The 21448-nt window shown below is 41.6% G+C and overlaps 2 protein-coding genes across 2 annotated transcripts; one reads left to right on the forward strand and one right to left on the reverse strand.

The window, feature by feature from the left end:
• Window positions 1-1975: 1975 nt before the first annotated feature.
• Window positions 1976-12330, reverse strand: LOC133000168 (mRNA decay activator protein ZFP36L2-like). The gene is made up of 5 exons (XM_061070033.1): window positions 12307-12330; window positions 11235-11414; window positions 9106-9193; window positions 6257-7113; window positions 1976-2065 (listed from the first exon to the last, which is right to left on the reverse strand). Exons 1-5 carry the CDS (start codon window positions 12328-12330, stop codon window positions 1976-1978), a joined length of 1239 nt encoding a protein of 412 aa, XP_060926016.1.
• A 3851-nt stretch (window positions 12331-16181) lies between these two features.
• On the forward strand, window positions 16182-17951 carry LOC132999963 (gastrula zinc finger protein XlCGF17.1-like). The gene has a single exon (XM_061069768.1). It carries the CDS (start codon window positions 16500-16502, stop codon window positions 17190-17192), a length of 693 nt encoding a protein of 230 aa, XP_060925751.1. The 5' UTR covers window positions 16182-16499; the 3' UTR covers window positions 17193-17951.
• The last annotated feature ends 3497 nt before the right edge of the window (window positions 17952-21448 follow it).

Genomic DNA, 21448 nt, shown 5'->3' on the forward strand with positions numbered 1-21448 from the left:
CCAACATGGTGACTCAGACGTCACCATGGTGAGTCAAACGTGACCCTCTTGACATGAAATTGTCCTGATGTAATGTTTTTTATTAAAGTATAATCACACTGACTTGATCCTCTGGACTCAGACATGATCGTAGTGACTCAGACAAACTCCTGTTCAGACCCGATTTGAGCGACCCGAACACTATTATATCTCACGATCACAAAGCTGTGACAGGTCCTTGATGACAACTGAAATGTGCCATGGTGACTTGTACACGATCTTAGTGTCTTGAAGATACTTTTGGCAACACGGACATGATCCTGATACTCAATTAATGACTGATCGCTGAGCCTCGGATATTATAACCATAGTAATACAGATGAGATGAGAGTGACTCGGACATTAGATGAGTGACCTGCACATGACGTGTTGACTTGAACATTCAACACTAGAGACAAAAGAGTTGGGGCTCGACTTGGACGCGAGGTTCTGTAACTTTGACTTCTACACTGTAACTCACTTTATTCTCATGCTTTTGGCCTCTAAATGTTGCCCGTGTTTCAAAGCCTCAGGATTTACTCAGGAGCATAGAGCAGCCATTCCAGCACCGTTAAAGAGAAGCATCAGGATAACAGCACGTCAGTATATTTAACGCGAGTTGTTGCAGAGGGAACAGTAAACATCCTCAGATTTTGGTTGATAGTTGTTGTTTCTACTGATTAATGACTCATATAATACACACCTAGAGTATACAGTGAAGGAAATAAGTGTTTGATCCCTTGCCGATTTTGGAAGTTTGCCCACTAATGAATAGATGAACAATATCCAGATCATATAACTCTCATCATATTAAAGTTATGAATTGATTTGCATTGGGTTGTGTGAAATATACGTATTTGATCCACAGATTTTCTATGGAAATAAAGTGCGGAGACTGGCGAGGCCACTCCATGACCTTAATGTGCTTCTTCTTGAGCCACTCCTTTGTTGCCTTGACCATATGTTTCGGGTCATTGTCGTGCTGGAAGACACATCCACGACCATTTTCAATGTCCTGGCTGAGGGAAGAAGGTTGTCTCCCAATATTTCACGGTACAAGGCCCGGTCCATCCTCCTCTCGATGTGGTGAAGTCGTCCTGTCCCCTTAGCAGGGAAACACCCCCAAAGCTTCTTCTCCAAACAGGGCGAGTCTAGTTGATGCCAAAGAGCTTGATTTAGTCTCATCTGACCACATCACCTTCTCATAAGCTTTCTCTGAATCATTCAGGCCCATTGGCAACCTTCAGACGGCCTGTACATGTGTCTTCTTGAGCAGGGGGACCTTACTGGTGCAACAGGATTTGAATCCATTACGGCGTAGTGTGTTACTGATGGATCCTAATAAGCGTCAGTGGACAATGACTGTCGACTAAAGTGGCCTCTGATCGGGATGGTGGATCATGACCCTGCTGGTTGCTGACCATAGACTATGATTGCAGCAGGACTGCTTGACATACTGTATTGAAGTGATCCTTCAAAATGTTTACCCTCATCAATGCTGCTAAAAAACTTTAATCTTGATGATGTTTTTCTACACTTGACATCTATTGCACTTCTGTCCGTCCTGTGAGACGGATCCCTCACATGTGGCTCTCTGAGGTTTCTACATATTTTTACCCTGTTAACAGGTTTTTTTTGTAGTTTTTCCTGACTCTTGCTGAGGGTTTAGGACAGAGGATGTCACACCATGTTAAAGCCCTATGAGACGAATTGTGATTTGTGAATATGGGCTATACAAATAAAATTTGATTGATTGATGGTTTTCTTGGTGACTGTGGTCCCAGCTGTCTTGAGATCATTAACAAGTTCCTCCTGTGTAGCTCTGGGCTGATCTCCTCACCTTTCTCATGATCATCGATGCCCCACGAGGCGAGATCTTGCGTGGAGCCCCAGACCGAGGGCGATTGATGGTAATTTTGTGTTTCTTCCATTTCCGAATAAGCGCACCAACATTTGTCTACTTCTCACTAAGCTGCTTGCTGATGGTCTTGTAGCCCATTCCAGCCTTGTACAGGTTTAAGATCTTGTCCCTGGCGTCCTTACAGCTCTTTGGTCTTAATCCATGGTGGTGAGGTTAGAATCTGACTGATTGATTCTGTGGTTGGCGTATGAGTTTGTATAAATGCACAAATAAACATGTACAAATACACATTTATAGTCTTATTTCTATAGAGCTTAAATAATGAAGTCAATGGATCAATAGGTTCAATATATTTTAATCAATATTTTTTAAAAAGTACATAGAAGAAGAGAAAATACTCTATCAATAATGAAATGAGTCATTATTAAATATGTTTATCTATATGTTTATATACATTATGTTGTCAATTTCTTTGCAGTGTCACGATGCAACTACAATTGTGATTTACTCAAACCCGTGTTTGAAAAGAATTAGAGGAACCTGAACTCGTGTTAAACTGGAAGTTGAAGATGTAGTCTTTTCTTAAACATGACAAACTATACTGAAACTAACTACTACTGACTAAACTAAACTATTTAATCACAATAATCAAAATGAAAAGAACAAAGATTAAATCCTGCAAACATAAGAAATCATCCACTATCCATGTCAAGGTTGAAGGGGCGAGAAATTACAAAACATCACATTTTCTCCACACTTTATTTCTCACAGTTAACTTATTACATTGACAACCAAAAGGATGACACAACATGTGATACACATATAAACAGACGTACAAAAAGGAGAAAATTAATGAAATACTTGCCATGAATGAATAAAACTGAACAATATATTTGTCGAATAGCAGCAAATTCAGACTGAAACTAACCATCTTTTCTTTATACAAAGGACAATTTTGTTTTTATTTTTTCTTACAGCTGAATCCCCACTGACTTGCACTGGCACTGCTACTGAATGCAAAACTGCGAGAGGCTCTCAGATTCTGGAAAGAAAAGCACTTGTTAAAACAGATGTAAAGGATCTGTTCAGTGTTAAGTGGATTTCTAGCAAGAAGGCGACAACATTTGTCTTTCAAACCGACTCCTTCAGCAAATGAAAGAAGCAGATGCTGTCTCTGTTGTTATATCGAGGCTGCAGTGCTGAAAGCTACATGCTCGTATAATCTGTCTTCAAGTGCAGGACAAGGGGAACGCGTCCTCCTGGTCTCTTGTGCTTTCAGAAACAGATCATATATACTGCAGATCTAAGATTGATTGATTGATTGATTGAATATTTATTTAAGCCTCGGAAGACACATTGAGGGATAAGACCCTCATTTTCAATGGTGCCGAGGGTACAATAAAAAAGTTGATACATTAAAAGTTAATACATTGAATAAATAGGAATGAAATAAATATGCATATATATATACACAGTAATACAAGGTATAAAACAATTCGTCAATAAAATACTATGGCAAAGTCAACTATCAGTTACAGTCATTGCAGGAGAAGTCAGCTGTACATGAGACCAGACTCGAAAACTCTGTCAATGAAACAAATGAGCGCAACTTTAAAGATTTTTGGACCTCATTCCAGATGTAGGGAGCCTTATAACAGAAAGCTGTCTTCCCCAAGTTGGTCTTAACACGAGGTACATACAATGAAAGCCAGCTCTGGGAGCGAGTATTGTGGGTATTAGAATTCCAGCTGATGAGAGAGGAGAGATATAGTGGCAGTAGCCCAATGATTGTTTTGTAAATATAAATCTTCCAATGACCATCCCTTTTTTCAGACAGGGCTGGCCAGCCAACCTTGTTATAGAGATGTGGTGTGTGCCATAGCGGTCTCCTGTGATAAAACGCAGAGCAGAATGGTAAACAGCATCCAGAGATTTCAGTGTGCTGTGGGATGTATTTCCATAAATTACATCACGGTAATCTAAAACTGATATAAAAACAGTCTCAATAATGCGTTTTCTGGCTTGGAAAGTGAAACAGAACCTATTTCTATAGAGAAAGCCCAATTTTGTTCTTAGCTTTTTTACGAGTTGACTCACATGTGGTTTAAAATCGAGCTTCTCATCAACCCAAATGCCTAGGTACTTATAGCTGGTGACCCTTTCCAGAGTGGTACCATTTCTAGAGCAGAGTTTTAAACTGTTAAAATCAGTGCTTCTAGCTTTAGTAAAAAGAATCCATTTGGTTTTGGCACAATTCAGGACTAGCTTCAAGTCACTTAATTGCTTCTCTAGCATGTGGAAGGAGAGCTGCAGTCTATTTATAGCGGAGTCAATGTTGGAAGCACTACAATACAGAACTGTGTCATCCGCATAAAGATGAACCCGAGAAAGTGGAGTGAGTGTGGAGGCAATTTCATTGATATATATTATAAAAAGTAAAGGTCCAAGGACAGAGCCTTGGGGTACCCCCTTGTCAATATCTAAAAAAAGTGATGTTATTTTGCCCACCTTTACACATTGGGAGCGACCAGAGAGATAACTGTTAAACCACTGTAGGCTCAAATGATCAAAGCTGATAAGAGATAATTTGTGTAAAAGCAGATGGTGGTCAAGCGTGTCAAAGGCCTTTGAGAGGTCCACAAATAGTGCGGCACAATGTTGCTTATTGTCTAGCGCAGTAATGACATCATTGACCACAAGGGAGGCTGCAGAAATAGTGCTATGTCGGGCTCTAAAACCTGATTGAGATGGACTCAAGAAAGATGATAGTGATAAAAATGATTTTAGCTGGGTATTAATAAAGGATTCAAGAATTTTTGAGAGACATGATAATTTTGAAATTGGCCTGTAGTTCATATTATTAGTGCTACCACCCTTGTGCAGTGGGAGTACATGGGCTGTTTTCCAGGTTGAAGGGATAACACCAGTTGTTATGGAGAGATTGAAGATGTAAGTAATATATTCAAAAATTACAGTAGCTGAGGTTTTCAGAAAGAAAGGGTCAAGCTTATCGTCACCGGTCGTTTTCTTTGGATCAATTTTGATCAGGGCATTGCAGACCTGAACTGAATCTAATGTTGTCAGACTAAAGCTGCTTTCTGAAAGTGGAACTGGCAAAGCGGGGGGTGTGCAGGGATCTGCTTGAAGATCAGTAGTATGCACGGTATTATCAAAAAGGTGCCCAGCTGCAGCAAAATGTCTGTTAAAAGCAGAGCAGATGTCAGAGGGTTCAGTTAAAACAGTGGAGTCTGCTAACATGCTAGCAGGCAGGCATGAACTGCGCTGTCCTTTTAGACTTTTAACTGCTTTCCAGAAATCACCTGGTCTATTGGACGATTCAGTGAATTTTTTCAAATAAAAATCGGCTTTCCCTCTCCTGACTGCTGATGTGCATTTATTTCGCAATTGTCTAAATTTAAGCCAGTGGGCATGGTCATTTGTCTGCCTTGCTAAATTCCATGCCTTGTTCCTGGAACAATGCAGTTTTGCAAGTTCATTGCAGTACCAAGGGTTGACTCTGTTCTTAGTCCTGCATTTTTTATAGGGAACATGTTTGTCAACTATAAAGTTGAAAGCTGTGGTGAAGTGTTTTAGGGCCAGATCAACATCAAGTATTTTGACAGTATCTGCTCATTTCATTACTACCCGAGAGCCACATTTCTGCAACCTCATGTCACGGATGCATATTATGGGACAATGATCACTGATCCCCAAGTCTAAAACCCCATTTGCAACATATTTTTCCGGTTTGTTGCAAAAAATTAGATCAATTAAAGTTGATTTAGAAAAGTCTTTCAGATTAGGACGAGTGGGCACAGAAATTAGCTGGGTAAAATGCAGGTCAGAGGACAGCTCCTTAAGAGCTTCGGAGGCATCAGTTGACCAATCTAAATTAAAATCACCAAACATAATTAGTTCTGAGTCAGAAAGAGGAATAAGAAGTTCTGCCATCTTTTTGAGGGCCATAGTCGGGGCACTAGGGGGTCTGTAAACTCCAATGACAATAATAGAATTTTTGTGACCAAGGTCAATTTTTAGGGAAATTAATTCAAAGCATTTTGGGATTGATACAGCGTTTAAAATAGCAGCAGAATAAGTGCTTTTAACATAGACAGCTACACCACCACCCCTGCTGGCCCTATCAGATCTGAAAATATTATATCCCTGAATAAACACTGTTTGGTCGTCTATATCTTTATGTAGCCACGTCTCCGATATGACCAATATATCAGGGTTTGCTTGGTTTACTAAAATATTAATGTGATCAAGTTTGTGACGGCTCAACAAACTTCTTATGTTTAAGTGTAGGAAACCCACCCCTTTCCTATTTCTAAATTCTTGGGGGTCACTTATAAAGGTAGAGATATTTTGATTGACTGTACATGTGTTGAGGGGCGGAAAAATGTCTTGTATCTGCAACAAGCACCTGAGAGTTCGTGTTCTGAGACGTCGCGGCGGGCGTGTTCTCCTCCGCGAGATCATTGTTGAAATGTCATGTTGATCAGGAAAAATAACAGAAGTTGTTATCATGACAGGAATGTCGGAGGCACTGTTGATGCAGGACATAGAGTTGGGGGACAGCACCTCGTCGTAGAAGCTGGGGGAGCAGGAGGAGCCGGTGTGGGGCGGCGGCGGGGTCCGGGACGTGGGGCTGCCTAGCAGGGGGGACTCGAGCCCGTGGTGGGTGGAGAAGCCGGAGAAGCTGAGGCTGTGGTGGAGCTTGGGTCTGTCCCGCTGGCTGTAGCCGCCCAGCTCGCGGGTCGACAGGGGCTCCCCCGGCTGTATGTTGGCGTTGGCGGCCGGAGCGGGCCGGAGCTCGTCGGCGTTGTGGATGAAGTGACACCGGGGCCCGTACGGGCAGAAGCCGATGGTGTGGAAGGTGCGGCACGGCTCCGTCTTGTACTTCGGGTGGCGGGACAGGCTCCTCAGCTCGTGGTAGCCGTGAGCGAACTGACACTTCTCCCCGTACTTGCAGGAGCCGTTCTCCTCGAAGGGCCGGCACAGCTCGGTCTTGTAGCGGGTGGAGTTGATCTGCGAGCCGGCCTTCTGCTGCTGCACGCCCCGCTCCCCGCTCGCGCTGTAGGCTCCGTCGCGGAACTTGTTCCCCTTGTTCATGAGGCTCGTGGGGCTGGTTCTGATTCCACCTATCGGCACGTTCTCCTTCGGGCTGTCGTAGCCGGAGCCCAGGTTGCACTTGTTGCCGTTGTTCATCGCTACGGTGCTTATCCAGCCTCCTGCTCGCCGCCATTGCACGTATGACAGCTGTCAGTGCTCTAAGAAGCTCTAATCCTGAGTCCTGGCTCGGTCCTGAACGCTCCGTGGATCCTACTGAGCTGAAAAAATGCATTTAAATCAGCGTAGTTTATAGTGAAGCCATATACATTAGTTACACCGAGAAAAGTCGGAGAAAAAGAGCAAAAACACACGGGCAACATCTGAATTAAATGAGATTTAAATGTGACCAGCATGGAGACGGAGAACGGCCGTGATGAAGTCACTGAATAAAATATGAGAAACACAATGTTTAACGCAGCTTCTGGACAATTGTCTGTCTCCAGTCAGTCAACTGAGCCTCTCACTGAAAACAACACAAAGGTTAATAAGTTAAAAACAAACTTGACCATCGTGACTAGGACACATTCGCAGTGACTCGTCCTTCCTGACTCCAACATGGTGACTCAGACGTCACCATGGCGACTCAAACGTGACCCTCTTGACATGAAATTGTCCTGATGTAATGTTTTTTATTAAAGTATAATCACACTGACTTGATCCTCTGGACTCAGACATGATCGTAGTGACTCAGACAAACTCCTTTTCAGACCCGATTTGAGCGACCCGAACACTATTATATCTCACGATCACAAAGCTGTGACAGGTCCTTGATGACGACTGAAATGTGCCATGGTGACTTGTACACGATCTTAGTGTCTTGAAGATACTTTTGGCAACACGGACATGATCCTGATACTCAATTAATGACTGATCGCTGAGCCTCGGATATTATAATCATAGTAATACAGATGAGATGAGAGTGACTCGGACATTAGATGAGTGACCTGCACATGACGTGTTGACTTGAACATTCAACACTAGAGACAGAAGAGTTGGGGCTCGACTTGGACTCGAGGTTCTGTAACTTTGACTTCTACACTGTAACTCACTTTATTCTCATGCTTTTGGCCTCTAAATGTTGCCTGTGTGTCAAAGCCTCTGGATTTACTCAGGAGCATAGAGCAGCCATTCCAGCCCCGTTAAAGAGAAGCATCAGGATAACAGCACGTCAGTATATTTAACGCGAGTTGTTGCAGAGGGAACAGTAAACATCCTCAGATTTTGGTTGATAGTTGTTGTTTCTACTGATTAATGACTCATATAATACACACCTAGAGTATACAGTGAAGGAAATAAGTGTTTGATCCCTTGCCGATTTTGGAAGTTTGCCCACTAATGAATAAATGAACAATATCCAGATCATATAACTCTCATCATATTAAAGTTATGAATTGATTTGCATTGGGTTGTGTGAAATATGCGTATTTGATCCACAGATTTTCTATGGAAATAAAGTGCGGAGACTGGCGAGGCCACTCCATGACCTTAATGTGCTTCTTCTTGAGCCACTCCTTTGTTGCCTTGACCATATGTTTCGGGTCATTGTCGTGCTGGAAGACACATCCACGACCATTTTCAATGTCCTGGCTGAGGGAAGAAGGTTGTCTCCCAATATTTCACGGTACAAGGCCCGGTCCATCCTCCTCTCGATGTGGTGAAGTCGTCCTGTCCCCTTAGCAGGGAAACACCCCCAAAGCTTCTTCTCCAAACAGGGCGAGTCTAGTTGATGCCAAAGAGCTTGATTTAGTCTCATCTGACCACATCACCTTCTCATAAGCTTTCTCTGAATCATTCAGGCCCATTGGCAACCTTCAGACGGCCTGTACATGTGTCTTCTTGAGCAGGGGGACCTTACTGGTGCAACAGGATTTGAATCCACTACGTCATAGTGTGTTACCGATGCTTTTCTTGGTGACTGTGGTCCCAGCTGTCTTGAGATCATTAACAAGTTCCTCCTGTGTAGCTCTGGGCTGATCCCCTCACCTTTCTCATGATCATCGATACCCCACAAGGCGAGATCTTGTGTGTAGCTCCAGACCGAGGGCAATTGATGGTAATTTTGTGTTTCTTCCATTTCCGAATAAGCGCACCAACATTTGTCTACTTCTCACTAAGCTGCTTGCTGATGGTCTTGTAGCCCATTCCAGCCTTGTACAGGTTTAAGATCTTGTCCCTGGCGTCCTTAGACAGGTCTTTGGTCTTAATCCATGGTGGTGAGGTTAGAATCTGACTGATTGATTCTGTGGTTGGCGTATGAGTTTGTATAAATGCACAAATAAACATGTACAAATACACATTTATAGTCTTATTTCTATAGAGCTTAAATAATGAAGTCAATGGATCAATAGGTTCAATATATTTTAATCAATATTTTTTTTAAAGTACATAGAATAAGAGAAAATACTCTATCAATAATGAAATGAGTCATTATTAAATATGTTTATCTTTATGTTTATATACATTATGTTGTCAGTTTCTTTGCAGTGTCACGATGCAACTACAATTGTGATTTACTCAAACCCGTGTTTGAAAAGAATTAGAGGAACCTGAACTCGTGTTAAACTGGAAGTTGAAGATGTCGTCTTTTCTTAAACATGACAAACTATACTGAAACTAACTACTACTGACTAAACTAAACTATTTAATCACAATAATCTAAATGACAAGAACAAAGATTAAATCCTGCAAACATAAGAAATCATCCACTATCCATGTCAAGGTTGAAGGGGCGAGAAATTACAAAACATCACATTTTCTCAACACTTTATTTCTCACAGTTAACTTATTACATTGACAACCAAAAGGATGACACAACATGTGATACACATATAAACATATGTACAAAAAAGATACTTAAAAGAAATTAAATACCTGCCATGAATGACTAAAAACTGAACAATATATTCGTCGAATAGCAGCAATTTCACACTAGGAAACTAACCATCTTTTCTTTACACAAAGGGTAATTTTGTTTTTATTTTTTCTTACAGCTGAATACCCACTGACTTGCACTGGCACTGCTACTAAATGCAAAACTGCGAGAGGCTCCCAGGTTCTGGAAAGAAAAGCACTTGTTAAAACAGATGTAAAGGATCTGTTCAGTGTTAAGTGGATTTCTAGCAAGAAGGCGACAACATTTGTCTTTCAAACAGACTCCTTCATCAAATGAAAGAAGCAGACGCTGTCTGTTGTTATATCGAGGCTGCAGTGCTGAAAGCTACATGCTCGTATAATCTGTCTTCAAGTGCAGGACAAGGGGAACGCGTCCTGCAGGTCTCTTGTGCTTTCAGAAACAGATCATATATACTGCACGTTTAAGAAACTCTAATCCTAAGTCCTCGCTCGGTCCTGAACGCTCCGTAAATCCTGCTGAGCTGAAAAAATGCATTTAAATCAGCGTAGTTTATAGTGAAGCCATATACATAAGTTACATCGAGAAAACTCTTAGAAAAAGCAAAAACACGGGCAACATCTGAATTAAATGAGATTTAAATGTGACCAGCATGGAGACGGAGAACGGCCGTGATGAAGTCACTGAATAAAATATGAGAAACGCAATGTTTAACACAGCTTCTGGACGATTGTCTGTCTCCAGTCAGTCAACTGAGCCTCTCACTGAAAACAACACAAAGGTTAATAAGTTAAACACACTCCACAAACTGAAGCTCCTCAGCGCGAAACTCAAAGGTCAAAGAGCACTGAATATTTAGACACATGCTGATAATAAGCTCAGTATTACCTTAATTTTTGCTCGGTTTTTGGTCTTCACCACCTCCTGAGGGAAAAATCTGGTTATTTAGTAGTTCAAACTAACTATGAAAAAACTGACCCAGCTGACGTGTCATCCAGTTATGATTGTTAATCAAGATGGACGACGCCTGTCCACTTCCTCCCGCTGTATAAAAATGAGGTGAAAATATTCCGTGCTAGGTGACGTGTGTGAGCTACACAGCAGCCACCAGGGGGCCACTGAAATGTGGTTTCACTTTTGGGAAGTTGTCATGTAATCCATTTTTATGAACAGTTGTACGTCACGTCACGACATGTTACGTTACTTTGCGTTTATTAAGGTTACTTTGCGTTACCTTTTTTCACATGTATGTAAATGTTTCTTTTTGATTATTTACTTGTTTAAAATAAATAAAAATGAATGTCAATAAAACTGTGAAGAACATATATGTGATGCACACGTGCAGAACAGAACTTGCATTTCTTTCTGTGTCTGTGTGTGTTCACTGACCGTCGTCTTGGTTACCTGCAGTCGTCTTTGCCAGCAGATGTATAAGAACCCAGAAGTGATGATGACCATGCAGACGGAGCCGATGATGACCAGCACCACAAACAGCTTCCTGTAGTGGCTGCGTGTCTGACTGGGCCGGGACACACAGCGGCTGGTGGCACTGTAGCTCTGGATTCCCACCTGAGGAGGCAAACACGCAGATTCAGTTCCTCCATGTAAAATAATGAAAGTTTCCTGCAGTTGACTTACAACTAATAAACCAGTTTGTAGCCCGGTGATCTTTTGCTAAATATTTTTAAACTATCGCTCTTTCAGATCAGCTTCCGGCTAATATTCAGAAATGGAAACTAAAGAGCTACGTCCTTTATTTATGCAGAAAAATCCCTTTGAGAAGATTTAAGCTCTATAATCTTGTACATAAATTAACAGGTAGGTATCACAGTGTGTTTCCTACGAGCAGAAACCGTATAATCTAAATCTACACATGTAAACTGTGCAGTAATTTGACGTGAGAGACACAATTACAACAAACCTGCGCCGGTTTTATTTGTCAAAGTCACAATCTACAAACAGAATGTATTTGAAACTCAGTGAAAGAAACAACTGAAACACGTAGAAATTTGAAAAGAATCAACAAAGGAACATGAATACATGTACAACTGTAAGATGTACACACAGAACATCATGCAGGTAGATAAACTGTACATGCTGGAGTGAGAGTAAAGAGTGTGCAGGTGCAAGTGACTGTGTCTGAATCCCTGAGTTCATTTTCACCAGCAAATAAACACAGAGAAATACATGTGTATATATAGAATGTACTTTTCATTGGGTTAGGGTTAGGGTTAGGGTTAGTGTGAATTCCATATTCACAAATCACAATTAGTCTCATAGGGCTTTAACAAGGTGTGACATCCTCTGCCCTTAACTCTCAACAAGAGTCAGGACAAACTACTAAAATAAACTGTGTGTCTGTGTGTATGTGCGTGCGTGCGTGCGTGCGTGTGTGTGTGTGTGTGTGTGTACCGTGGCCAGATGCCACGTTCATCAGGAGCTGCTTGCTGAGGAAGATTACCCATGATCCCTCAGGGCTGTTCATCTTCCAAGCAAACCCTCGCTCGATGATCTTCAGCAACCGCACACCCTGGTCCACACGGAACTCCTCCTGTCACACACACACACACACACACACACACACAGACACACACACACACACACACACACACACACACACACACACACACACACACACATACACACATACAAAGAGGAGGAAGATGTGCGACGTGCAGCTGCTGCGGGAGTCGGTACATGAGCGGATCAGCGCCGCCGCCGAAGACTTCCTGCTGCAGCTGGAGAAAGGAGGAGAAACGGCTCGAGTCCCGGAGCTGAGAGCGATGCTAACCGAGCGGCTAACGGCGGCGGCGGAGGAGATCGTCGCGGTGTTCGAAGACAGAATGGAGCGGTCCGAGCGGGAGCTCGGCTGCCTGAGGAGGCTGCTGGAGGCCGTGATGAAGCCCCAACTCCGGCTGCACCGAGTTGGTGAGTCCCTCGAGGAGCCGCTCACAGGCTAACGCTAGGTAGCTTCAGCTCTGCTAACGCTAGGTAGCTTCAGCTCTGCTAACGCTAGGTAGCTTCAGCTCTGCTAACGCTAGGTAGCTTCAGCTCTGCTAACGCTAGGTAGCTTCAGCTCTGCTAACGCTAGGTAGCTTCAGCTCTGCTAACGCTAGGTAGCTTCAGCTCTGCTAACGCTAGGTAGCTTCAGCTCTGCTAACGCTAGGTAGCTTCAGCTCTGCTAACAGGAGAACAAACACTCCTTAAAGGGAACGATACGTTTAAAGCAATGTCTGGTTGGTGGAGCTTTGACCCTGAGCTGCCGCCAGGGGTCACATGTCCTCGATCATCATCTGCAAGCTGCTGTTAGAAGCTCAGCTCACATCTGGGATGTTCTGCATTTTGGCTCCTTTTGTGTAAAAAGTTCTCCAGACTCCTTCGTCTCATCCTGAAACACAGACACATATTGTGTGAATAATTTTGATACTGGCATATTTTACAGTGAGTATAATTTCTACATCACTGTTGTGTCATATTAATAACAATAGACCCTATTTGTGAGAAGCTTGATTTCAAAACGATTGCTGTGGCACACAGATAGAGCTGCAACTAACGACTATTCTGATAGTCGATTAGTCATCGATTATTGAAACGATTAATCAACTAATCGGATTATAAATGACACAAATTCTCAATTGCTCTTATTTAGCCAACAGCTTTTAAATTTAGCTTGAGGTTGTTCGAGGCATGTGATGACTGAAAATAAAGGCAATAAAGATCGATACTTCATTCAAAAAAATATCTTTTAATAAACTTTGCTGCATATAAGGGTACTGTTGACACAAAAGCAAAGAAAAATCAGGATTTTGTCCATTTAAAACCAAGAACAGGCCAAGTGCTGTTCCAAAAAATAAATTAAAAATCAAGTATTAATTTTTCCTGTTAACAAAAAGGACAGGGAAAGTATCAGCAATACACACATCAGAGAAAAAGGAACTTCAGTCTTCTTTGGACCGTAGCTAACTAACCAAGCTAGCTAACAGGCTATCTTACAGAGGCGAGTCTGCATCGTTTACGTTACGATGTCAAACCTCCTCCTCAAATGCATGTGTCCTGCTTCCATGGAGAGCAGGTCCGCCGTACAGATATTGCACGTAGTTTTTTTCGGGCTGTGTTGAGGGTGAAGTTCTCTGCGCGATGCTGTTGCAGCGGACGCCGCCATTGGTCCATATTTTGTCGCTATTGCACATGCGCGACTTTCAGAGATAGGAAGGAAGCGAGATGGCTCACTCCTCATGAGTGAGCCATCTATGACGCTATGACGTAATCAACGACTCATCGACGAGTAAATTCGTTGCCGACTATTTTTGTCATCGATTTTGTCGTTGTTATAGCTCACCCTGGTGCGTGTTGGAATACATCTGTCTTCACATGAGCTGATGTATCACGTCACAGCATCTGTGTTTTCGTCCAGGCTGTTGGAAGCAGTTCTAAAAAGGTCCCAGTCAGTGTTGTCCAGGCAGACACGCAGCTCCTCCACAGCTTATCTGCTGCTCCAGTTCTTGGATCTCAGCACAGCAGGTTTAGAAAGTTTCCTGATGGTACTGTAGCAGTGGTCCAGAGTATTCTCCCCCCTAGTCGGCATATGACTAACTGTTTGTATATGTAGTGACTAGGGATGGGCATTCGATTAAATTGTCTTAATCGAACGTCGGGAGAGTTAATGACGAATTTTCGATAAATCGTTAATATTTTTATATTAAAATTCACTATTTATAGGCTGTTAAAATGCAGTGAAAATAGAAAAAACACAGCGTGTTTCCTCATTGAGATCTTTATTACAAGATGAACAACTCTTGTGGAAGTTAAACGGGATCCGTTCAATGGTTACGCTTGAAAATATGCGCTGCTGTACTCTTCAGCCCCGCTGAGAGAGCAGCTAGCGGCTGAGAGCTAGCTGGATTTCAAGGTTCTTGACCTCTTACTCCGGTTGTTGTCATGTCCTAACTCCCGGAACGTCTCACCCAGACCCGGCTTTGTCCGGGTCTGAAGGGGCTAGCTTTGGAGCTAGCCTACGCTAGCTCCGGAGGCTAGCTGTGGAGCTCGGCTTCATGTCCGCACACAGACCCTCAGTCTACGGGGAAGGGAACCCTGACAGACCCGGGTCTGGGTGAGGGGTTCCGGGATTGAGGACGTGACAACAACCGGACTGAGAGGTCGAGAACCGTCAAATCCAGCTAGCTCTCAGCGGCTAGCTGCTGCTCTTTCAGCGGGGCTAGTAGAGTATAGCTCCGGGTTGCTTCCTACAGCTGCTAACATCCTCACTGTGCTGCGTTCAGGCAACTCTGATATTCCGACCTCCTACTTGAAGAAGAGCAGTGGACTCCCCATACGCTCACGGAGACGTATAGCTACGCAGTGTTGGCAGTGAACGCAACAGAATTTCGTCGATGACAAAATAATGTCATCGACGAAATTCTTATTGATCAATTAATCGATCGTCGATTAATTATGCCCATCCCTAGTAGTGACTATGTCACTTCCTGTCTCTGTCTGCTGCTCTTCCTTCACCTGAATAATAAGGAGGATTTGATGCTGTTGTGAACGAGTGTGTGCAGAAAACCTGCTGCTGTGTTGTTCACGTGTGAAACACAATTCTCTGGTTTTTACCCACAGGTCATATCTGAAAACAGCTTAACCAACTAACTAACCTCCACTCGCCCTGCTCTGCTCTGTTAGTGTCCTATTTTGTTTATTTTACCTCAAAATATAAAACTTTTTTACGTCCAGTGTTTAATGCTGCTAAATTTACAAGCTTCGTCGAGATGTAGAGGGGATGTGATGGAAATTCATCTTGAGATTTGAAATAATTAAATTCTCTGACTGGAGCTGCTTTTGAGTCTTTATAATAATAAGCTTTGCAGAGTTTATACAACAAGCACGGGAACTCAAAATGGAAGAACTGGCCACAAGTTCACAAAAGCCAGAACTTACACAAAGAGGCGTTCCATGAGACATACTATGAAAAAAAGAAGACTTGAAAGACATGAGATCATCATCTTTGTGTATCTGCTGTGTCTGTCCGTCCACTGTACCAGTTGGAAGAAAACATCACCAAATAAGGGCCTACACCCTGTTTATCAAGGTCATAGCAGTGAGACACCTGCTCAGGGGATTTCCACTACCCTAGACACTGGTCAGTGGAATTTTCCTCCACAGTGACTATCAACTACCTCAACATCACTACTTCCTGAGTCGACATTATACGACACAACATAAGTTTTTAAAAACACTTCGGGAAACTCTGAAATGATAAACGTGTGTATTTGTGTTTCAGTGTTTCCTGCAGACGTACAGCAGCTGATGGTGAATAAAGAAGAGGTTCCCCCTGAGCAGCAGCAGTGGAGCCCCATTGTGGACCAGGAGGACCCAGAGCCCCCCCACATTAAAGAGGAACAGCAGGAACCGTGGACCAATCAGGAGGGAGAGCAGCTTCAACAACTTGAGGAGGCTGATATCAAGTTCACATGGACTGCTGTCACTATAAAGAGTGAAGAAGATGAAGAGGAACCTGAGTTGTCACAGCTTCATCAGAGTCGAACTGAGGAGAACAGAGCGGACTGTGGAGAACAAGAACCAGCCAGGAACTCAGGTCCTGATGGACATTTACAACAAGGTACTGAGGACAAGAATGAAGACAGTGAAGATGATTGGATGCAGACCAGGGAACCTCAATCTGGTTTAAATACAACAAATAACAAACAGCCTCTAAGTGATATGAAATGTAAAACTGGTAAGAAAGCATTTGGTTGTTCTGAGTGTGGTAAAAGATTCAGACGAAAGTGGGATCTAACAATACACATGAGGGCTCATACAGGAGAGAGACCATTTAGTTGTTCTGAGTGTAGTAAAAGATTTCTTCAAAACGGTGATCTAACTGTACATATGAGGACTCATACAGGAGAGAGACGGTTTAGTTGCTCTGAGTGTGGTAAAAGATTTCTTCAAAAGGGCAATCTAACTGACCATATGAGGATTCATACAGGAGAGAAACCGTTTAGTTGCTCTGAGTGTGGTAAAAGTTTTCCTCAAAAGGGCAATCTAACTGATCATATGAGGATTCATACAGGAGAGAAACAGTTTAGTTGCTCAGAGTGTGGTCAAAGATTCAGACGAAAGTGCGATCTAACCAAACACATGAGTACTCATACAGGAGAGAAACCATTCAGTTGTTCTGAGTGTTGTAGAAGATTCAGACGAAACTGCGATCTAACTGAACATATGAGGATTCATTCACGAGAGAAACCGTTTAGTTGCTCCAAATGTGGTAAAAGATTCAAACGAAAGTGCCATGTAACTGTACATATGAGGACTCATACAGGAGAGAAAGCATTTAGTTGCTCCTAGTGTGGGATAAGATTTAGACTAATGGGTAATGTAATGGCATATGAGTATTAATATAAGAGGGAATGAATTTACTTGCTCTGTGTGATTAAAGATTTAAGTTGCATAGTTTGCGACAAAAGATTTATTAGGATTTGTCAGCAACTTTTTATATTATCCATATTCATAGTTCACTTTGTAAGAAGAGAATTTAGAATTCCCCCTTTCACCTGTTTTTATCAGTTAAACAACTTATTTCTCCCTAGAAAAAATAACTCATTGAATAACATGAAAGATTTGTGTTGATATTTCTTATTTCTACTGACTTGATATATGCCACATATTTCATACACATATATACCTAATGTATTTTTCATAATGTCGTCCGTGTCTGGTAAAAACTTTGCCTGAAATTAACAGCTGAATATACTTAAGAGAAGTCATACAGGAGAGAAATTATTAAATTGCTGCTAGTCTGGTAAAAGATTTAAACTAATGGGCAATCTGTGTATACGATGAGTCATACAGCAGATCATTATTTTACTTGCTCTCAGTGTGGAAAAAGATTTAATTGTAGGTACAATTTAAAGAGACTAATGAGGATTCATACAGGAGAGAAATGAATGGTTTGCAACAAAATATTTATATAGATCTATCAGCAGCTATCCGTATTCATAGTTCACTCTTGTAAAAAGAGAATTAAGAATCCCTCCACCTGTTTAGTGTTAAACAACTTTTATGTTCCTAGAAAAAACAACTCTTTGAATAAAATGTAAGATTTGGGTTGATAGTTCTTGTTTCTACTGATTTATGACTCATATAATACACACCTATACAGTGAAGGAAATAAGTATTTGATCCCTTGCCGATTTTGTAAGTTTGCCCACTGACTAATAAATGAACAATATCCAGATCATATAACTCGCATCATATAAAAGTTATAAATTGATTTGCATTTGATTGTGTGAAATATAAGTATTTGATCCACAGATTTTCTATGGAAATAAGGTCCGGAGACTGGCGAGGCCACTCCATGACCTTAATGTGCTTCTTCTTGAGCCACTTCTTTGTTGCCTTGACCATATGTTTCGGGTCATTGTCGTGCTGGAAGACACATCCACGACCATTTTCAATGTCCTGGCTGAGGGAAGAAGGTTGTCGCCCAAGATTTCACGGTACAAGGCCCGGTCCATCCTCCTCTCGATGTGGTGAAGTCGTCCTGTCCCCTTAGCAGGGAACACCCCCAAAGCTTCTTCTCAAAACAGTGCGAGTCCAGTTGATGCCAAAGAGCCTGATGTAGTCTCATCTGACCACATCACCTTCTCCCAAGCTTTCTCTGAATCATTCAGGTCCATTGGCAACCTTCAGACGGCCTGTACATGTGTCTTCTTGAGCAGGGGGACCTTACTGGTGCAACAGGATTTGAATCCATTACGGCGTAGTGTGTTACTGATGGATCCTAATAAGCGGCAGTGGACAATGACTGGACTAAAGTGGCCTCTGATCGGGATGGTGGATCATGATCCTGCTGGTTGCTGACCAAAGACTATGATTGCAGCAGGACTGCTTGACATACTGTATTGAAGTGATCCTTCAAAATGTTTACCCTCATCAATGCTGCTAAAAAACTTTAATCTTGATGATGTTTTTCTACACTTGATGTAGCAGGTATGGGAATGGTTGTTTCATTTCACCAGAAATCCCTGTTTTTGTACATAATTGATTTTGTATTGCGTGTGTTTGGCGACCCCTGTAGGTCGCGAGTGGTTATTGTGTTTGTTTTAACCTGTCTCGCCAGAATGTTCTGGATGTTGAAGAGACGGTATGTATAATGCACAGCGCGACACATTTGTGTATAGTTCATAGTTTAAGTTGTCTGTAAGCTGTCTAAAATGTTTAATCTGTTTTATAAGATTGTATTAGTCAAGTTGCTTCATGTTTTGATGGTTCATTTTCATTCTTTAATTAGTTCAGAGTGTTTTAGCAGGGAAATTAAACATGTGCGTAGGTGTCCGCCATTTTAGTTTCTTGAAGAGTGCCTTTTTATCTTCTTTTTATGTTAGGCATGTGACTGACGCTGTTGTACTGTGATCTGAACAGGTATGTTTTGTTGTATAGTATTTTTGTTATTATATTTATACTTTTGATAAGATGTGAATTATTTTGAGATTTATTTAGAATGTTCTGGATGTTGAAGAGACGGCATGTGACTGACGCTGTTGTACTGTGATCTGAACAGAAAAATAAAGGTCCCGTTTCAAAAGAACACGTTCCGGTCCTTCAATCTACAAGACACAACACAGGTTTCACAACGCATAAGAGAGACCGGTTACCTTGACATCTATTGCACTTCTGTCTGTCCTGGGAGAGGGATCCCTCACATGTGTCTCTCTGAGGTTTCTACATATTTTTACCCTGTTAACAGGTTTTTTTTGTAGTTTTTCCTTACTCTTGTTGAGGGTTTAGGACAGAGGATGTCACACCATGTTAAAGCCCTATGAGACTAATTGTGATTTGTGAATATGGGCTATACAAATAAAATTTGATTGATTGATTGATTGATGGTTTTCTTGGTGACTGTGGTCCCAGCTGTCTTGAGATCATTGACAAGTTCCTCCTGTGTAGCTCTGGGCTGATCTCCTCACCTTTCTCATGATCATCGATACCCCACAAGGCGAGATCTTGCGTGGAGCTCCAGACCGAGGGCCATTGATGGTAATTTTGTGTTTCTTCCATTTCCGAATAAGCGCACCAACATTTGTCTACTTCTAAACAAGCTGCTTGCCAATGGTCTTGTAGCCCATTCCAGCCTTGTGCAGGTCTAAAATATTGTCCCTGGTGTCCTTAGACAGCTCTTTGGTCTTAATCCATGGTGGTGAGGTTATAATCTGAGTGATTCTGATGAAGGTGTATGAGTTTGTATAAATGCACAAATAAACATGTACAAATACACATTTATAGTCTTATTGTTATAGAGCTTAAATAATAAAGTAAATGGATCAATAGGTTCAATATATTTTAATCAATATTTTTAAAAAAGTACATAGAATAAGATAAAATACTCTATCAATAATGAAATGAGTCATTATTAAATATGTTTATCTATATGTTTATATACATTATGTTGTCAATTGCCTTGCAGTGTCACGATGCAACTACAGGTGTGATTTACTCAAACCCGTGTTTGAAAAGAATTAGAGGAACCTGAACTCGTGTTAAACTGGAAGTTGAAGATGTCGTCTTTTCTTAAACATGACAAACTATACTGAAACTAACTACTACTGACTAAACTAAACTATTTAATCACAATAATCAAAATGAAAAGAACAAAGATTAAATCCTGCAAACATAAGAAATCATCCACTATCCATGTCAAGGTTGAAGGGGCGAGAAATTACAAAACACATTTTCTCCACACTTTATTTCTCACAGTTAACTTATTACATTGACAACCAAAAGGGTGACACAACATGTGATACACATATAAACAGACTTACAAAAAGGAGAAAATGAATGAAATACTTGCCATGAATGAATAAAACTGAACAATATATTCGTAGAATAGCAGCAAATTCAGACTGAAACTAACCATCTTTTCTGTATACTAAGGACAATTTAGTTTTTAGTTTTTCTTACAGCTGAATCCCCACTGACTTGCAAAACTGCGAGAGGTTCTCAGATTCTGGAAAGAAAAGCACTTGTTAAAACAGATGTAAAGGATCTGTTCAGTGTTAAGTGGATTTCTAGCAAGAAGGCGACAGAAATTTGTCTTTCAAACAGACTCCTTCAGCAATTGAAAGAAGCAGACGCTGTCTGTTTTGTTATATCGAGGCTGCAGTGCTGAAAGCTACATGCTCGTATAATCTGTCTCCAAGTGCAGGACAAGGGGAACGCGTCCTGCCGGTCTCTTGTGCTTTCAGAAACAGATCATATATACTGCACGTTTAAGAAACTCTAATCCTGAGTCCTCGCTCGGTCCTGAACGCTCCGTAAATCCTGCTGAGCTAAAAAAATGCATTTAAATCAGTGTAGTTCAAAGTGAAGCCATATACATTAGTTACATTGAGAAAAGTCTGAGAAAAAGAGCAAAAACACGGGCAACATCTGAATTAAATGAAATTTAAATGTGACCAGCATGGAGACGGAGAACGGCCGTGATGAAGTCACTGAATAAAATATGAGAAACGCAATGTTTAACACAGCTTCTGGACGATTGTCTGTCTCCAGTCAGTCAACTGAGCCTCTGACCGAAAACACACAAAGGTGTTAGATTTAAATGT

The sequence above is a fragment of the Limanda limanda genome, chromosome 4 (genome assembly GCF_963576545.1).
Source record: "Limanda limanda chromosome 4, fLimLim1.1, whole genome shotgun sequence".
Lineage (NCBI taxonomy): Eukaryota > Metazoa > Chordata > Actinopteri > Pleuronectiformes > Pleuronectidae > Limanda > Limanda limanda.